At 41.6% G+C, this 18,474-nt stretch overlaps 1 protein-coding gene across 10 annotated transcripts in view; it reads right to left on the bottom strand.

Moving 5' to 3' along the window:
- Window positions 1-18,474, bottom strand: part of SHANK2 (SH3 and multiple ankyrin repeat domains 2) — a 951,897-nt gene that overhangs the window by 480,403 nt on the left and 453,020 nt on the right. Inside the window, exon 1 of one of the 10 annotated variants that reach the window (XM_073604236.1) lies at window positions 6,349-6,552. The exons of the other annotated variants lie outside the window; for them this stretch is intronic. Coding sequence (XP_073460337.1) covers window positions 6,349-6,385 — 37 coding nt within the window. The 5' untranslated portion in view covers window positions 6,386-6,552. Of the gene's footprint in view, window positions 1-6,348; window positions 6,553-18,474 lie in introns of those variants that run through there. 10 annotated transcript variants of the gene reach the window in all.

The following is an 18,474-nucleotide window of genomic DNA, read 5'->3' as shown; positions in this document are numbered from 1 at the left end:
TATTTGTGATGCAATTTTTGATGTGTTTTTTATTTTAACACTATATAAAGCTGGTTGCTAAATAGGGGTCGGGAAGCCGGCCGCAGCGTCCTTAACAACCGATGAGTCATCAGCTGTCAGCGGGATTCCCTGCTGACAGCTGAATGTAGAAAAAAGGAAAAAATTGTCGGCAAGAAAAAAAAATTAAATTGTGAAAAAAAAGGCACCCCCCCAGGTCCTTTGAGTCTAGTATGGATTCGGAGCTGACCCCCCACCCCCCCGCCCCCCGACGCCAAAATAAAAAAAATGCCATGGGGTTTCCCCCAAAATCCATACCAAAACCTTATCTGAGGATGCAGCCCGGCAGGTCAGGAAAGGGAGGGGATGAACGGGCCCCCAAACCATACCAGTCCACATGCCCTCAACATGGGGGGATGGGTGCTTGGGGGGGGCTTATTGGAATCTGGAAGACCCCCCAGAGCCCACCCCCCTATGTGAATGGGTATCATCTCAAAAAGCAGTGAAATGTAAAAAAAACAAAAAACATTTTTTTTCAAAAATTTTGACATGGGGGGCCCCCTCCGAAGGGCCTGGTATGGACCTGGGGGGGAACCCCAACCTGTTTTTTTTTTTTTACATTCAGCTGTCAGTGGGGAATCCCGCTGACAGCTGATGACTCATCGGTTGTTAATGATGCAGCGGTCGGCTTCCCGGCCCCCTCCTTACAACCAGATATATACAGTGCGTTTACGGTGCGTTTAAAGAAGAAAAAAACACAACATGCATGAAAACTGCATGCAAAAACGCTAGTTTAAAAACACAAAATGCACTGCAAAACGTGCCTGAAAAACGCATCAAGCGCAGCCGCATAGATGTGAACCTAGACTTAGTGTCAGTTGGGTGTCATTACACCTCTCACAGTGTTTATACTGCCTGTGTTTCAGGAGCATCAGAGATGCAATGTGATATGTGCCATAATTAGACACTGCGGGAGATTGATGACGAATAATTAATCAAGGCCCACTTTTGCTTTTAAGTGATTAATTTGAGATTTTCCATATTACACACATGCCCGGAAAAAACTACCTCATAACAAAATGAGGCAAATCATTATCCAATCTGATTTGTTTATTTAGTTCCTAATCAGAACAAGTGATGACATGAGTATCAATCATCTCATCATTCTCAACATCATTTTGATGAGCCATTCCACCTGCACATATTGGACACACCCTAAAATCAGCCAGCAAGCACAGCTAGTATTGGTTTTGCTGATTTTCTGTCCTGATTTTATGATGCTATAGCTGTACACCTGTAAAGAATAGGAGAAAAGCAACAAATACTAAAGCTACAGTTACCTGTCACTACCCTATCTTAAACTAAGACCCCTTTCACATTGGAAGCGTTTTTCAGGCACTTTAGCGCTAAAAGTAGTGCCTGTAAAGTGCCTGAAAAAAGCCTCAGCTGCAATCCCAGTGTGAAAGCCCGAGTGCTTTCACACTGGGGCGCTGCGCTGGCAGGGCGTCACAAAAAGTCCTGCAAGCAGCTTCTTTGCAGCGCTGTAGGAGCGGTGAATACACCGCTCCTAAAGCGCTCCTGCCCATTGAAATCAATGGGCCATGTGCCGAGCCACCGGCAAAGCGCTGCTGCAACGGCGTTTTGCCGGCGGTTTTAACCCTTTTTCGGCCACTAGCAGGGGTTAAAACAGCCCCGCTAGCGGCCAAATAGCGCCGCTAAAAATAGGCGCTGGCAGTATGAAAGTGCCCTATGCAACTAACTATGCAATCACTAAAACCCAATATAAGCTTTAACATATTAACGTAATTTAAAAGGCCATTTTCAGTATTTTTTTAATCTGCAGCACACCCAGTGAGCCTGCCATGAAGGTCCTTGCTCAGGCACTTCCTGTTATAGTAAAAAATCTAAAAAGTGCAGCGCAATAAAATACAGTCCAATAAACTGGTGAACTACAAGTCCATATCTCCAAACTGTCCCTGATTTCGAGGGACTGTCCCTGATTTGGAGCGATGTCCCTCTGTCCCTCATTCCCCTTCATTTGTCACTAATTTTGATCTGATCTATATAGTTGTATATAAAATGCACTTTTTATCTATCAAAAAGTGTTTTCCAGCACTAAACCTTTAATCCCATTTCTAAATTGCTGCATTTGTACATTCCAAAAGCCAATATAAAGGAATAGTAGTGGTAAAAAAAAGGACTTGTGGATTTAACCAGTTTTTTGTACAATTCTCCTTTAAGGGGGCGTGACAAGGGGCGTGTCCTATGCCTGCATACTTTTGCTGATAGGTGTCCCTTATTCCCATTTCAAAAAGTTGGAAGGTGTGCAAGTCCCAGAAGATAAGATGACTCCACCGGTGAAGATAGTTACATAGTTACACTAGTCCATCCAGTTCAACCTGAGTGAGTGTGGGTGCGTGTCTACAATTGCTCCTAACCCTGTACATCGCACACTCACATCAGTCCCTACCCTTAATCCAAGGTCCCCATTCATATACTAGGGCCAATTTTGGACAGAAGCCACCAGCATGTCTTTGGAGTGTGGGAGGAAACCGGAGTACCCGGAGGAAACCCACGCAGGCACAGGGAGAACATGCAAACTCCAGGCAGGTAGTGTCCTGGTTGGGATTCAAACCAGCGACCCTTTTTACTGCTAGGCGAGAGTGCTACCCACTACACCACCGTGCCACCCACTACACCACTGTGCCGCAACAATATCAAAATGAATGATGACAGACCCTCCACCTCCAATCTAGGTTCTACGCTCACCTCAGAGCATGGACCCCGGAGCTAACAGGTAGTCATGCACACACAACAGGTAGGCAGCAGAAATAAGTCTGTTTGAACTTCTCCTCCAGATCGGTCAATCAATGGGGGCATCAAACCATATATAAAAAAGAGGGGAGATCTAAGTGCTCACTGTGCAACCAATTAAAAATGCATTGGGATCCAACACGGACTACTCACATGAAACAGGACGAATAAGAGCATATAGCACAACACCGTGCTGAATGTTAGCAAAGGATGGCAGCGGGTCACCCGCTTCCCTGCTTAGAAGCCAAACTCCAGCTCAGACTTTATAAGCAGTTACAGCAAATAGTTTTTTCCTTTTGGGATAAAGGTTTTACACGAATACATAAAAGCCGATTGTTTTAATCACCCCTGCTAAGTGGTTTCTCTCATCCATGTATACTGATAACAACAGACTTGCTGAAAATAGAAGAAAGAAATCCTAAAAAAAAAAGAAAACTAATGCAGCCATCACATCTAAGAATTGGTAAGCTACAATATAATACATTTTTCTTTTAGGTTTAATACTGCTTTAATAAGCACCTATAAATAAGAAGTAGTTTTGAGAAGATCAGATGTAAACATGGCCCAGCACTCTGGAAGATCTCTGCATCCAAAGTTTCATCATCTATCCTGTTCCTAGGACCAATGCTATCATTGGTTGCCTTCTGTCTTCGACCCTTTGTGATACTGACCTGCGACAAGCACCCAGATAAGGAAAGTCAGAGCAAAGTTAGAACTCTGGAACTGTATACGTCAGTGACTTAGTAGTGAAGCTGTCAGCCAACGAAGGAGCACCTTTAGAAAGAAGGTCAAAAATGGCAGCCTTCATATGTCCTTAGTATAACTTTCCTTTGAAGCATTGTAAGGTGTTGAAATTGTCAGCAAAGAACACCTCTCCGTGGCCTGTTTTATCCAAGGAAAAGGTACAATTCGCAGGAAAATAATCCTATTATAACACACTGTACTTGAAATGGAAGTCACAAGATGACGAGTCATCAAATTACGAAGCGGAGAAACTGCAATTGCTTGGTTTCTGTGGGACTACAGATCTCAGCATAGCAGCAGCCAGTCTATCTTGACATCATTTGGGGACTTTTATAATCACAGGTTCCACTGCAAAAATATTTTGGACAATATTAAAGAAACAGAGATAATGCAATTCCAGCTGGTGGCCAACTTTCATGAAGCTCTATGCTGGTGAAAGAACATATTTCCCCAAGACTGGTCTGAGTGGTTCCTGAATTCTGCCCTATACATTTTTTTTTTTTAACCTCCCTGGCGGTATGATTATTTCAGATTTTAGGTGCTGAAAGCGGTACAATTATTTTGCATGGAAATTTGGCGTTTTATATTGTAGGCCTGTAATTCTTAGGAATAACTCACTTAAATCTGTCCAAACAAGAGTCTAGTAGACATCCCGGGTATGATAAAGTTTGAAAAACGAAATCATAAATTATAATATAATAAATACCTATAAATAATTATACCAAATAATAATATAATAATAATAAAAATTATTCAATAATGTAATCAAATCAAAAACACTGAAATTTGCTCAGTTGCAGAATTGTCACTGTCATTACTTTTCATTGTTTGATGACGGATTTCCCCACAATTCACTATCGCTCAATTCTGCAAGTGATTCTAATTTATTATCGCTGTTTTCTAGCTGGTCTAAAGCCGCTTTTGATGTAAAGGGACGGTTTTGGTTGCTATGGACAATTTCCAGTTTCCAGGCAGGAAGAACAGTTTTTATAATATAAAACTGCATGCAGGGCACTGGACAAACCACTGGGGACAAAGGGGATGTGTAATTATTTGTTAGCAAGGAAACAGAGCTCGGCACTTTGAATCGAGCGAGAAACGGCGGCTTGCAGATCACAGCGGGGAGACATCGCAGGATCCAGGGGACAAGGTAAGTAAACTCTACATGGATCCTGCAATGCGATCCCGAGGCTCAGGATTACCGCTTTTGGTATTGAAGATCCACCCCAAGCCAGACTCGGGAATACCGCTAGGGGGGTTAACAACCCCTTATTAGGTACTGCATTCAGACCCTATATTGCTGCACAAGTATGTAGGTCATTTCTAGACTCCAGCTCATAAAAAAGTCTTTGGATTATAATAAGGACTACCCCTCCTCTTTGATTGAATCCATTTCCCATTCACAAAGAGGTGTCCGTTTATGAAGCAGTGACAAAATTTCGCTGCTCCATTCTCCGGCATTCTCACAGGAGATCGTTCTCCTCTGGATACCAGTTTATGAAGCGGTGTAGATCGCTTCTCCTTTGGAGGAGTGAAGTGATCTACAAAACGCTTCAAACAGTGGAGAACGCCCCCTGATACTGGAATCTCGTGAGACTTTATGAGATTAGAGTAGCAGAAATTCACAGAAACACTGAGATGTAGGTTCATTAAGCAGTGATACAGCGTGGTTACTGCTAATAGAATAAAAGGAGTCCCCCTTCATAGTATATATATCTAGATATATATATATATCTCTCTAGATATATATATATATCTCTCTAGATAGATATATATATATATATATATATATATATATATATATATATATATATATATATATATATATATATATATATACATACATACATACATACATACACACATATACACACACACCTTTCAACATTTTGAGATGGGAATGAGGGTCACCTACTAGCAAATGTATGTAGGCATAGGGTCCGCCCCCTGTCACGCCCCCTTAGTTAAATCCGCAAGGGCTTTTTTTTTTACCACTACTATTCCTTTATATTGGCTTTTAAAATGTACAAATGCAGAAATGGGATGAAAGGTTTAGCACCGCAAAACACTTTTTGAAAGATAAAAAGTGCATTTTATATACAACTTTATAGATCAGACCAAAATGAGGGACAGTGGGACTTTGTTCTAAATCAGGGACAGTCCCTCGAAATCAGGGACAGTTGGGAGCTATGCACACACGTTATATATACACACACACACACACACATTTATATATTTATATTATTTTTATATATATATCTATATAGATATATATAGATATATATCTATATATATACACACACACATAAATATGACAGGGAGGCATTGTTACTGTCTTAGGGGGTCTGAACGAGGTATTAGGAAGTTAATAATCTTCCTCTTTTTCTCCTCAGTTCTCCCCAGATTCTCTCTTCACTCCCCGGTTCTCCACCTCTGAGCTGGTGAATCGGGGAGTGTGAATTCTGACACAGATCGCCAGTAAAGTGCTGAGATCGCAGCTTCATAAACTGCCCGTTTCTGTGTCAGTCAATGAGGATTCTCTGTGTGCGGTCCTCTGGATCACCGCTGTTCACTACTTCATAAAACGGACACCTGAATGAAATCTCACAGAAGCTTCCACAAATGTCCCTCTCTCTTCATCAGTACCAATCAGGACACTGTTCCATTCAACAAACACAAACTGCAAGAAGACTTCTAAAGGCAAAGAGACAACTGAAAGTTTAATCTGAAAAGAAATCTCATTCAACCAGCAAGCTAGCCCCCTTCCCCCCCCCCAAGATAGGCACCGCTTACCTTCTTTCTTTGTGAATGCGCTGAACAAAGACTTCATCTTGCTTGTGATTTAGCAGCAATATATGTGATCCCTGGACAGGGGAGAAAGGGAAGGGAGGGGAACTATCCCGTCTCTGTCAGTTTCAGCTGCCTGCATGGAGGAGCAAGTTCCCGGGAAGTGTGTAAGAGCGAGCATAGCTGGGCATGCAGTACCCAATACTCTGGTGAAGAGCCCACCCCATATCCTGTCTGTCAGCTGGGAAACGGCTACGCGCAGAATGGAGACGCTCAAACATCTTGCGATCTTTCACAGAGTGAGTCATGTGAGCAGATGAGGCTTGTTCCTCTGCTATTGTAAGGATTGTATTAATGAAGAGCCAGGCACAGAGCAGAGGAGAAGGGGGGGGGGGGGTCATTGGCACAATTTGGATGCCACTGCTGGAGTAAGAGAAGGAAGGCAAGCCGGGCATGGAGGTGTTCTAATAATAAATGTGAATAGGAAGATTTTCTCAACAATTATTTAACCATACTTCTTTTTATATGCATGTAGAATTAGAAGCTCAGAACATTTTTTTTTTTTTAAATGTACGGCTATTAATACAAACTTTAGACGGCATCCGTTATTTTGTAGAAGTAGCTTTCCGACTGGTTGGAACTGGTCAACCACTGTATATTAAATATGTATAGCCTTTTAAAATATGCTACAGAAATTTGCACTATATGGGTACATGCACACTGTACTGACGTATGAACATCAGCCATTCCTGCCAGAAAAAAAAAATGTGTACTTGTGTGTACAATGTTCATATTTTTCAGCACACCGAGGATCATCAATAGCATCCAAAAAAAAGCTTTTTTTTAATTGAAGAATGATCACAGCAAGAGAGGTGCAACGTGTTTCGGAGCCACGCCGGACCCCTTCATCAGGCATGTGATGACATGCTTGACACAAAGGGGTTTTGTGTGGCTCAGAAACGTTGCACCTCTTACTGGTAAGTGATCATCAATAAAAAAAAAAAAAAAAGCTTTTTTGGACAATTTGAGGATCTGTGGTGTGCTGACAAATATAAATGTTGAACTGTGATGTTTCCAGTTGGATGTTGCTGAAGCAACCGCAATTTCTAAGCCTGGTCCAGGAATGTGTGTGATGGGAATATTACCATTATTTGTGTGTAGACCCATGTAAAAATTCTTCTAGCTCAATTCATGGATTGTGGTGTACAGGCATACCCCACTTTTAAGTACACAATGGGGTTTATTTACTAAAGCTGGAAAGTGCAAAATCAGGCTCACTTCTGCATAGAAACCAATGAGCTTCTAACCCCAGCTTGTTCAATTAAGCTTTGGTAATAAAACCTGGATGCTCATTGGTTTCTATGCAGAAGGGAGCCTGATTTTGCACTTTCCAGCTTTAGTAAATAAACCCCATTGTGTACTTATAAGTGGGGTATGCCTGTATGCTTGTATTTGTGTGTATACACGTAAAAATACTGACCGGCAACACATATCTACCTAATTGCCAAAAGTAGTAGGACGCCTGCCTTAACACGCACATGAACTTTATTGGTATCCCAGTCTTAGTCCGTAGATATGGTGGGGGGTTTTGAGATTTTGGATGAGGTGCACAAATGTAACTCCATCCCTTTTCGTTATAAAGGGGAAAAAAGGGGGTTTTGGGACTAAAGGGGGTTTGGGGACTTTAAATGAGGCCAGTATCAACAAAAAGTATAAAAAGGTATAAATACATTTATTGCATGGACAAAAAGTTGATGATATTGGATGTATATGCACACAACATATCATGTTATAATGGCGACCTTGTATACAAATAAACACATATCATAAACAAATGAAAGAAGGCATGTAGCATCATGTCAAGAAATGGGTAGGTAAAACCTTATAGGATAAAAAACGTAATCATGTAATAAATGTCATGAACTTTTTGTCCATGCAATAAATGTATTTGTACCTTTTATACTTTTTATTGATACTGGCCTTTAAAGTCCCAAAACCCCCTTTATTTCTAGTCTTAGCCCATAGGGTTCAATGTTGAGTTGGCCCACCCTTTGCAGCTATGTAGGGAGTCTATGGGAATGTTTGACCATTCTTCCAGAAGCACATTTGTGAGGTCAGGCACTGATGTTGGACGGGAAGGCCTGGCTCACAGTCTCCGCTCTAATTCATCCCAAAGGTGTTATATAAGGTTGAGGTCAGGACTCTGTGCAGACTCAAGTTCCTCTACCCCAACATCAGTGCCTGACATCACAAATGCGCTTCTGAAAGAATGGTCAAACATTCCCATAGACACACTCCTAAACCTTGTGGACAGCCTTCCCAGAAGAGTTGAAGCTGTTATAGCTGCAAAGGGTGGGCCAACTCAATATTGAGCCCTATGGGCTAAGACTGGGATGCCATTAAAGTTCATGTGCGTGCAAAGGCAGGCATCCCAATACTTTTGGCAATATAGTGTATTTCTTTTTTTACTGATCTATATGCAGCACAAGTTTACATTCCTGTGTGTATAGGAACATTGAAAACAATGGTCTGCATTTATCAGTAAAAAAAATGTCTTTATGCCTAAAAATGCTGCACATGCGATCTCTGTGCCATGCAATTTCAGCCATAAAGATCGTATGGCTGAATTTGCATCAAACTCGCACAGGACCCTTTTTTTGTCCACAGCAGAATCTGATCGTATGGGTGCTCACACTCATGCGATCCGATTCCTGTCCGAGTTTGCAGATCGCACTGCGATCTGCAAACTGATTTAGGGGCGTCATTAACTTTTACCTGACAGTTCGAATAGGGCAGTGTGAACTGCCGCTGGGAAACATGCGACGTGGGAACCCGCAGTGGATTTGCAGGGTCCCCGCATCGCAGCAGTGTGAACTGGCCCATAGACAGATTTGTGAACAATATTTGAGAGAAATAGGCCTTTTGTGTACATAGAAAAAGTCATAGATCTTTGCGTTCAGCTCATGATAAATAGGGGCAAAGACAAAAGTGTTGCATTTATAATTTTGCTCAGTGTATTTACAGGGTCATACTACTGCTAAGTGTATGTTCTAAAGAATCACTGGGGTTGATTTACTAAATCTGGTTCTGCTGTGTATGGTAGCCAATCAGCTTCTAACTTCAGCTTGTTCAATTAATCTTTGACAAAAAAAAAAATGGAAGCTGATTGGTTTCTATGTAGAGCTGCACCAGATTTTGCACTCTCCAATTTTAGTAAATCAACCCTCATGTCTCCAATTCTAATATATATTTTATCACTATTTTGGAAAAAAAGAAAGGGTCGTACTCACTATTAGCTTCTCCAAGGATGAAATTTTACCTATTCTGCAGTCAGAAACATGACACAATCTTCTTATCCCAACATTTCTGGGTGTGTTGGAGGACTGTGTCACCCAGCTGCTGCTGTTAACCCACCCAGACCAAGACATCAAAAGCCTGTCCCCGCAGCTGTACTCGGAGCTGCAGAGACATGCTGGGTGGCGAAGGAGCAACGGCAGACTGCTGGGAGATGTGGCATGAGACACACCCCAATGTGCTGGATTGGAAAGATTCTAGTGCCACTGGTAACTCTGCAAAATAGGAAAGGTTTTATTTACCTTATGGTTTAACCAATTGCTTACTGGGCACCTAAATCCCCCCTCCTGCCCAGACCAATCTGTAGCTTTCAGCGCTGTCACTCTTTTAATGACAATTGCGCGGTCATACAACACTGTACCCAAACTATATTTTTATCTTTTTTTTCCCACAAATAGAGCTTTCTTTTGGTGGTATTTGATCACCTCTGGGTTTTTTACTTTTTGTTAAACAAATTTAAAAAGACCGATAAAAAAAAAAAAAATACAAAACCGTTTTATATTTTGTTAATAAATTTTGCAAACAGGTAATTTTTCTCCTTCATTGATGTACGCTGATGAGGCTACACTGATGGGCAACGATAGGCTGCACTGATGGGCACCGATAGGCTGCACTGATGGGCACTGATAAGGTGACACTGATGGGCACTGATAGGTGGCACTGTTGGGCACTGATGGTTGGCACTGATGGGTGGCATTGATGGGCACTGATAGGTGACACTGAGGCAGCACTGCTAGGTGGCACTGATGAGGTACTGATTGGCACCACTGGTGGGCATTGATAAGTGGCACTCGTGGGCATTGATAGGTGCAACTGATTGCTTTCACTTATGTACTGGTGGGCACTGATTGGGGGGCACTGATTCATGGCACTGGCAGACGGTACTGGTGGGAACATATGAGGCGGCTTCGCCCCTTCCTCTTCGGGACCGATGTCCCTTCAACAGAAGACGGTGATCGGAATTTTTTTTCTCTTCACACTGCCAGTGTGAGGAGAAAAACAAAAAAGATTACCGATCTTCTGTTTACATCACGTGATCAGCTGTCATTGGCTGACAGCTGACCACGTGGTAAGGGGTCGGGATCAACCCCTTACTCTGATCACCTGTGTCTCATTGACTCGCGTGATCACAGCGTGCGCTGCCAGCTTGCAAAGGGGAGGACATCTATTGAGCAAAGCAATTCAGCAAAGCAGATCCGCGCTATAGCCGAATATAGCGCGGATCTGAAGGGGTTGATACTGAGTGTGATGCTTGCCTTTTCCAATGGAGTGATAAAATATACAGGTGTTAAAGAAGTGGTGCAAAGCTCTATTTAAAGAAAGACTAGATTATTTTCAGTTGGTTTCAGTTATATACATGCGTGTGTAAGTGTTTTAAAAACATATTTTCGGTATACAGTTTGCCAAATATCTGTACATAGGTGACATCATATTTGCTCAATTTGTATGGTGGCTGAGCTTCCTGTTAAATTAGAACAAAGGGCAAAACTTTTATTTTCAGTTTTAATTGAGTAAGGGAGGGCAATAACCCATGTCCATTTTTTGTTGTTGTCATCTGTGTCCCATTGGGGAGATTTCACTACCTGTCCTATAGGTAAAAAATAAAGAGAGAGGAAATCCGTCCAAAATGTGAGGAAGAGAATCCCTGGTTGTCACCATAACTATTGTCCCAATCGGAACATCTCCCCTCCATTTCCTTTCTGGTGACAACCCAAGAATGGGGGGGTAAAGATAACAATAAAAACCTACAATTCCATATACAAAAAACACAGTAGTCAAAATATGGAACACCAAGCAAGTAAATCTGTGAAAGTAGCATGTAAAGTTAATTGCAGAAGATTGTAATACTAAAAACTTAAACCATGCAAAAACGGGAGAAAGGCCGGTGCCATGGAAGTCGGCTAAAACATTGTTTTAATATTGCATGTGAACAGTCAAGAAAAAACCAATGCGTTTCGGCCTCATGATTAGAACCTGATGGCCGAAACACATTGAATTTTTTAACTGCTGTGCACATGCAATAATAAAACAATGTTTTAGCCAACTTCTATGACACTAGCCTTTCTCCCTTTTTTGCATGGATTACATGGAGGTTTGCAGAGACTTCCCAGGCTGAGTGCTGTGTTCTTGAGGCTCACCAGACATTACACAGGAGGTAGCAGCTCGGATGCACCTGTTCCTAAAAACGTAAACGTATACATATAGCTTTTTTGCAATATTTTAATAAATAATATTTTCGATAGTGTAACTGCAAATTATTAACATACTTATAGGATATATTGTTATATTGCTAATTTATTTTACAAGTTTTTTAAAAGCCCAGAGAAGATCAGATAGTAAGAATTGCTGGCCAGTACCAGAAATCAAATGAAACTCCAGTTTTGTTGAGAAGGATAAAGCATCCTCTACAGGCTGCCCTGTAAATGTTCTAATAACGTATGCAAATCCAAAACCTTTTCTTTTGTTTAGGAAAGGAGAAAAAGGCTTATGCCCCGTACACACGAGCGGATTTTCCGTCGGAAAAAACGTGGATGGTTTTTCCGACGGAATTCTGTTCAAGCTTGCCTTGCATACACACGGTCACACAAAAGTTCTCTGAACTTTCGACTGCCAAGAACGCAGTGATGTACAACACTACGACAAGCCGAAAAAATGAAGTTCAATGCTTCCGGGCATGCGTCACATTGTTTCCGAGCATGCGTAGGAATTTTGCGTGTCAGAATTTGTACAGATGATTGTATTTTTGGATAGGAACTTTTCCCGACCAAAAAATAGAGAACCTGCTCTCAATCTTTTGCTGGCTGAAATTCTGCCAGCAAAAGTCCGATGGAGCATACACACGGTCGCATTTTCCGACAAAAAGCTCTCATCTGAGTTTTGCTGGCGGAATTTCCGATCGTGTGTATGCGGCATTTAGGACTCTTGTAAGTATTTTACTGAGGTCCGTGTTCTTGCTAGGTAGACTCAATCTCTCTGTTTATCTAGGTGACCTTTGTCACCAGAACTAAATGTAAGGAAAATCTAGAGAGTTGTGACTAAAACAGTATTAGAGGGGAAATCTTCCGATGGGGACACTTGTTTGGGTAACAACTGCAAAGAGGGAATCTCCTCCCTTTTGGAGAGATTTCCTTTTTGTTTCCTCTTGTGTCTACAGGAAAGGATAGAAAAGGGACATTTCTGCAAAGGCACGCAGATGAAAAAAAAAAAAAAACCTTACAGGGGTTTTAAACATTTCCTGCTACAAAATTAAAGAAAAAAAGAACAGTTGGCATATTAGATACACTTTAACTACACTTAAAGTAGAATTCCAGTCCAACACTAACTAGTCCTAAAGTGGTTGTAAAGGCTCAAGGTTTTTAACTTCATGCATTCTATGCATGAAGGTAAAAAACCTTCTCTGTGCAACAGTTGCCCCCAATACTTACCTGAGCCCCATCGTGATCCAGCAATGTGCATGACAGCCTTGACTCCCTCCTCATTGGCTAAGGCCACGTTGGGAGCCATTGGTTCCCACTGCTGTCAATCAAAACCAGTGAGCAGAGAGAGGGGGTGGGGCCGAGACGCGGCCCTGTGTGTGAATGGACGCGCAGAGCACTCCTGCTCGGGTGCCCCCACAGCAAGCTACTTGTTTTGGGGGCACTCTGCAGGACGGAGAGGCCTGGAGCGCCCCAGGGGACATGAGAAGAGGAGGATAAGGGCTGCTCTGTACAAAACCACTGCACAGACCAGGTAAACATAACATGTGTTTTATTTAAAGGAAAAAAAAAGACAATGCAGAAGGTTCAATATAACGACAATATCTTTTTTTTTGTATTAATTTATTACAGGTGCTTATTTAGCACCATCATATTAGGCAGTGCTTTACATATACAGTATATCGTACATTTGTTCCTGCCCTAAAGGAGCTTACAATCTAAGGTCCCTAAGCATGTCTTTTTGAATGTTTTTTTTTTTCCAGCTCTATAAGGCTTCGTACACACGGACGTATTAAAATACTCTTATCTACACTGGATCTTTCTGGTAGGAGCTGGAATAGAATACTCATTTTGGCACGTAATTGAATGCGTTTCTGCATCATGTTCACAGTCTTATGGCCATTCTGGCCACTGGAATTAATTTACGAGTATTTATGCACATATGTGCATAATGTATGACAATAAGTTCCCCTCTGAACACAGGTTTGGTGAATTTTTCTTTTTTGAATGCTTTTCCAAAATATGAACTTAAATGCCACAATGTGCAAGGACACCACAGCTGAAACAGAGCTGCATTCAAAGGCATAAATTAAAGAAATACACCTGTAAAAGCAGTGTTTTTTTCTGCCCCTGTGCATAAGGCCTAAGGATGACCTGCTTTATATTCAATGTCCTGATGATTAGGTATTTACTGTATATACACACACTGCATAAAAGTGTCAGTGTGTCACTATTCTGTACCCCAAGTGCTAGTGTGTCAGTATTTTGAAACCCATGTATCAAGTGTTCCATTTCTCAGGACCCCGAGTGCCAGGATACCTACTGTACAAATGTGTCATTTTAACCACTTAAAGAGGGAGTTCCGCGAAAAAAAAAAAAATTAAAAGTCAGCAGCTACAAATACTGCAGCTGCTGACTTTTAAAATAAGGACACTCACCTGTCACAGGGTCCAGCAATGTCGGCACCCGAGACCGAATCGTCCCTCGGTCCTCGAGTGCTGCCGCCACCATTCTCTGTAAGGGAATCAGGAAGTTAAGCGCTGCGGCTTCACTTTTCGGTTCCCTACTGCGCATGCGCGAGTCGCGCTGCGCTTCCTAACTGGTCCCCGCTGTCTCTGGGACCCGTGTGTGTCCCAGCAGAGAGCGCAGTGGGGACGGGAAGAGGCACAGACTCCCGAGGGAGTCTATGCCGGAAGTGGGTGCAAATACCTGTCTTAGACAGGTATCTGCACCCCCCTCCCCCCTGAAAGGTGCCAAATGTGACACCGGAGGGGGAGAGGGTTCCGAAAAGCGGAGGTTCAATTTTTGTGTGAACCTCCGCTTTAAGGACCGAGCCTCTTTCTGAGATTTATTGTTTACAAGATAAAAACAGTTTTTTATACATTATACATTTTTTTTTTCTAACACCCTAGAGAATAAAATGGCGGTCGTTGCAACACTTTCTGTCACACCGTATTTGCGCAGCGGTCTTACAAGCGCCCTTTTTTTTGGAAAAAATACACTTTTTTGAATTAAAAAATAAGACAACAGTAAAGTTAGCCCAATTTTTTTTTTTTACTGTGAAAGATGATGTTACGCCGAGTAAATCGATACCCAACATGTCACGCTTCAAAAATTGCCCCCGCTTGTGGAATGGTGACAAACTTTTACCCTTAAAAATCTTCATAGGCGACGTTTAAAAAATTCTACAGGTTGCATATTTTAAGTTACGGAGGAGGTCTAGGGCTAGAATTATTGCTCTCGCTCTACCGATCGCGGCGATACCTCACATGTGTGGTTTGCACACCGTTTTCAAATGCACGCGCTACTCACGTATGCGTTCACTTCTACACGCGAGCGCGACGGGGCGCATTTATTTTTATTTTTTCTTATTTATTTTACCTTTTTATTTTTCACACCGTTCTTTAAAAAAAAAAAAATTGTGTCACTTTTATTCCTATTGTATGTAAACATGCCTTGTAATTGAAAAAAAGCATGACAGGACCTCTTAAATATGAGATCTGGGGTCAAAAAGACCTCAGATCTCATATTTACACACTAAAATGCAATTAAAAAAATGTCATTTGAAAAAAAAAAAAAAAAGGCCCTTTAAGAGCTATGGGCGGAAGTAACGTTTTGAGGTCGCTTCCGCCCTCCTGCAATGGTATGGAGACGGGTGGGGGCCCAGAACGAGTCTATACAGGTGCCCCCATGGAAAGTGGCTTTTCAAGGAAGAGGATCAGGGCTGCTCTGTGCAAAACCATTGCACAGAGCAGGTAAGTATAGGCAGGTTTGTTATTTTTATTTAAGAAAAAAAAACAAGGGTTTACAACCACTTTAACCTCCCTAGCGGTACTCTGTGGCTCAGAGTTAATTTTTGGTACCAATAGCGGTAAGCCCGAGCCACACTCGGAATCGCATCGCAGTATCCAGGTACAGTTACTTACCTTTTCCCTAGGATCCTGCGATGTCCTCCCACTGTATCCTCCAGCTGGATCCTCCGCCCGATGCATCAATGTTCAGGGCTCCGTTCCCTGCGAGCGTTGCGATGCATGGGGGCGGAGCCCAGCGGCAAATTCAAAAAAGTACAAAAAAACATAACACACACACACACAATACATTGTAATCTGTAGATTACATTACTATATCAAATCATTTCACCTCAGTTCTGTCCCTAGTGCTTTGTCCGGTGCCGTTCCTGCACTTTCAGATTACTGTATATATACCATTCTTTCTGCCTGGAAACTTGAGAATGTGCAAGGCATCCAAATATGCTGTGTCTAGTATTGCAGTGACTAGTAATATTGCACCCTTGTTTGAACAAATTTCAGTGTTTTTGATTTGATTACATTATTGATTAAAATGTATTATTTTTTTTTATAATTATTTATAGTTATTTATTATATTTTAATTAATGATTTCGTGTTTCAAACGTTATCATACCCGGGATGTCTACTAGACTCTTGTTTGGACAGATTTAAGTGAGTTATTCATTACAGGGCTACAATATAAAATACCAAATTATCATGCAAAAAATGTACCGCTTTGACATTCAAAAATCAGACATAATCTTACAGCCAGGGAGGTTAATTAATTAAGCTTTAGTTAGAAGCTGATTGGATACCATGCACAGCTGCACCAGATTCTGAGTGCACCAGTTTTAGTAAATCTCCCCCTGTATTTCCAAAAGCATTACCCACAATGCCCTTCATTAACTGCTTGTCGACTTGCCGTCGCAGTTTTACTGCGGCAGAATGGCACGGCTGGGCGAAACGACGTTACCTTACGCCGCTTCGCCTTTTGGCCACTAGGGGCCCTCAGGGTGTGCCCAGAGCCGTTACGAGTGCTCGGCGGGCGCGATGGCACCCGCGATCTCACGTGACAGAGCGAGAATCGGGATCTCTCGTAAACACAAAAATCCTGGTTCTTTTAGGCGAGAGGAGACAGATTGTGTGTTCATACAAAGTAGGAACACCGATCTCTCTCTTCCCCTAGTCAGTCCCACCCACCCCCCCCTCCCCACAGTTAGAACACACCTAGGGAACACTAACACTAAGCTAACCCCTTGATCGCCCTCTAGCGTTAACCCCTCCTTCCCTGACAGTAACATTTATACAGTAATCAGTGACTATTTATAGAACTGATCGCTGTATAATTGTCAATGGTCCCAAAAATGTGTCAAGTGTTCAATTTGTCTGCCGCAATGTCGCAGTCCCGATAAAAAAAGCAGATCGCCGCCATTACTAGTAAAAAAAAATAAAAAAAAATAAAAATGCCATGAATCTATCCCCTATTTTGTAGATGCTATAACTTTTGTGCAAATCAATCAATATACGCTTATTGCGTTTTTTTTTTTTTTTTTTTTACCAAAAATATGTAGAAGAATAAAAATTGGCCTAAACTGAGGAAAACGTGTTTTTTTTTCAAAAAAAAAAAAAAATGTGGGATATTTATTATAGCAAAAAGTAAAAAATAGTTTTTTTCAAAATTGTGACTCTTCTTTTGTTTATAGCGCAAAAAATAAAAACCGCAGAGGTGATCAAATACCACCAAAAGAAAGCTCTATTTGTGGGGAAAAAAAAGGACATCGATTTTGTTTGGGTACAACGTCGCACGACCGCGCAATTGTCAGTTAAAGCGACGCAGTGCCGTATCGCAAAAAAATGGCCTGGTCATTAAGGGGCCAAATCTTCCGGGGCTGAAGTGGTTAATGGCCAAATCAGTCTGCACTGACAAGTCCTTTCCTGAACCGCCTGTCACACAATCCTGTCTAGGACTTGAGCCAAACCTGGCCATTACAAAAGCCAATTTGCACAATCTTTTTGATAAAACATATTCATACAGACAATTAGCTGCAACAAATGTACCATCACGACCTACATTCCAGCATAAAAAGAATCTGCATCAATTATCTCCCCCACAGTAATTATGATAAAATGTAGCATGAAGGTGTGAAACAGGAAATTATTTATAAGTAAACAAGCCATCCGTTGTGCATGTCAGATAGTGTCAATGATATGATATCGGAGATGCTCAAAATTCATCAGCTTGTACCAAAGTCATCTTTACACTGAATGAATGTGTCCAAACAGATTAATCACTTCAAACTCCTGCTCTGTCTGCTAGGTGTAACGTGTATTATTTTTGGAACTGTAACCAGAGGAAACAAATACATGTATTTTAAATAGAATGCCTAGTCAACCACATTGTTTTCAATTAAAATCACTTTAAAAAAAGAAAATTAACGAGGTCACCGACATGAGAAGTATCTTGTTTTCAAGAATTGTATTTGGTACTTATAGAGTATCTTCATCGGGTTTCATGAACTAGATTTTAAAATAACCACAAACCTTGAGATTTCAATGTCTAGAATAAATAAATATCCAGGCCAATGCAATGAGTGAACGTCTGACGTGCCTAAATGCACCTAAATGCATTTGCAAAACATGGCTTTTCTTCTGCCAGGAGAAAAGGCACACAGGCAAGCTGGGCAAACGCCCAATGTGGAAAAAGCCTAATGCCGCGTACACACGGTCGGACTTTCCGACGGGAAATGTTGGAAGTGAGCTTGTTGGCGGAAAGTCCGACCGCGTGTATGCTCCAT

The sequence above is a fragment of the Aquarana catesbeiana genome, linkage group LG11, assembly GCF_042186555.1.
Source record: "Aquarana catesbeiana isolate 2022-GZ linkage group LG11, ASM4218655v1, whole genome shotgun sequence".
NCBI lineage: Eukaryota > Metazoa > Chordata > Amphibia > Anura > Ranidae > Aquarana > Aquarana catesbeiana.
Note: the sequence above shows the minus strand (reverse complement) of the source record. Positions and strands in the feature narration are given on the sequence as shown.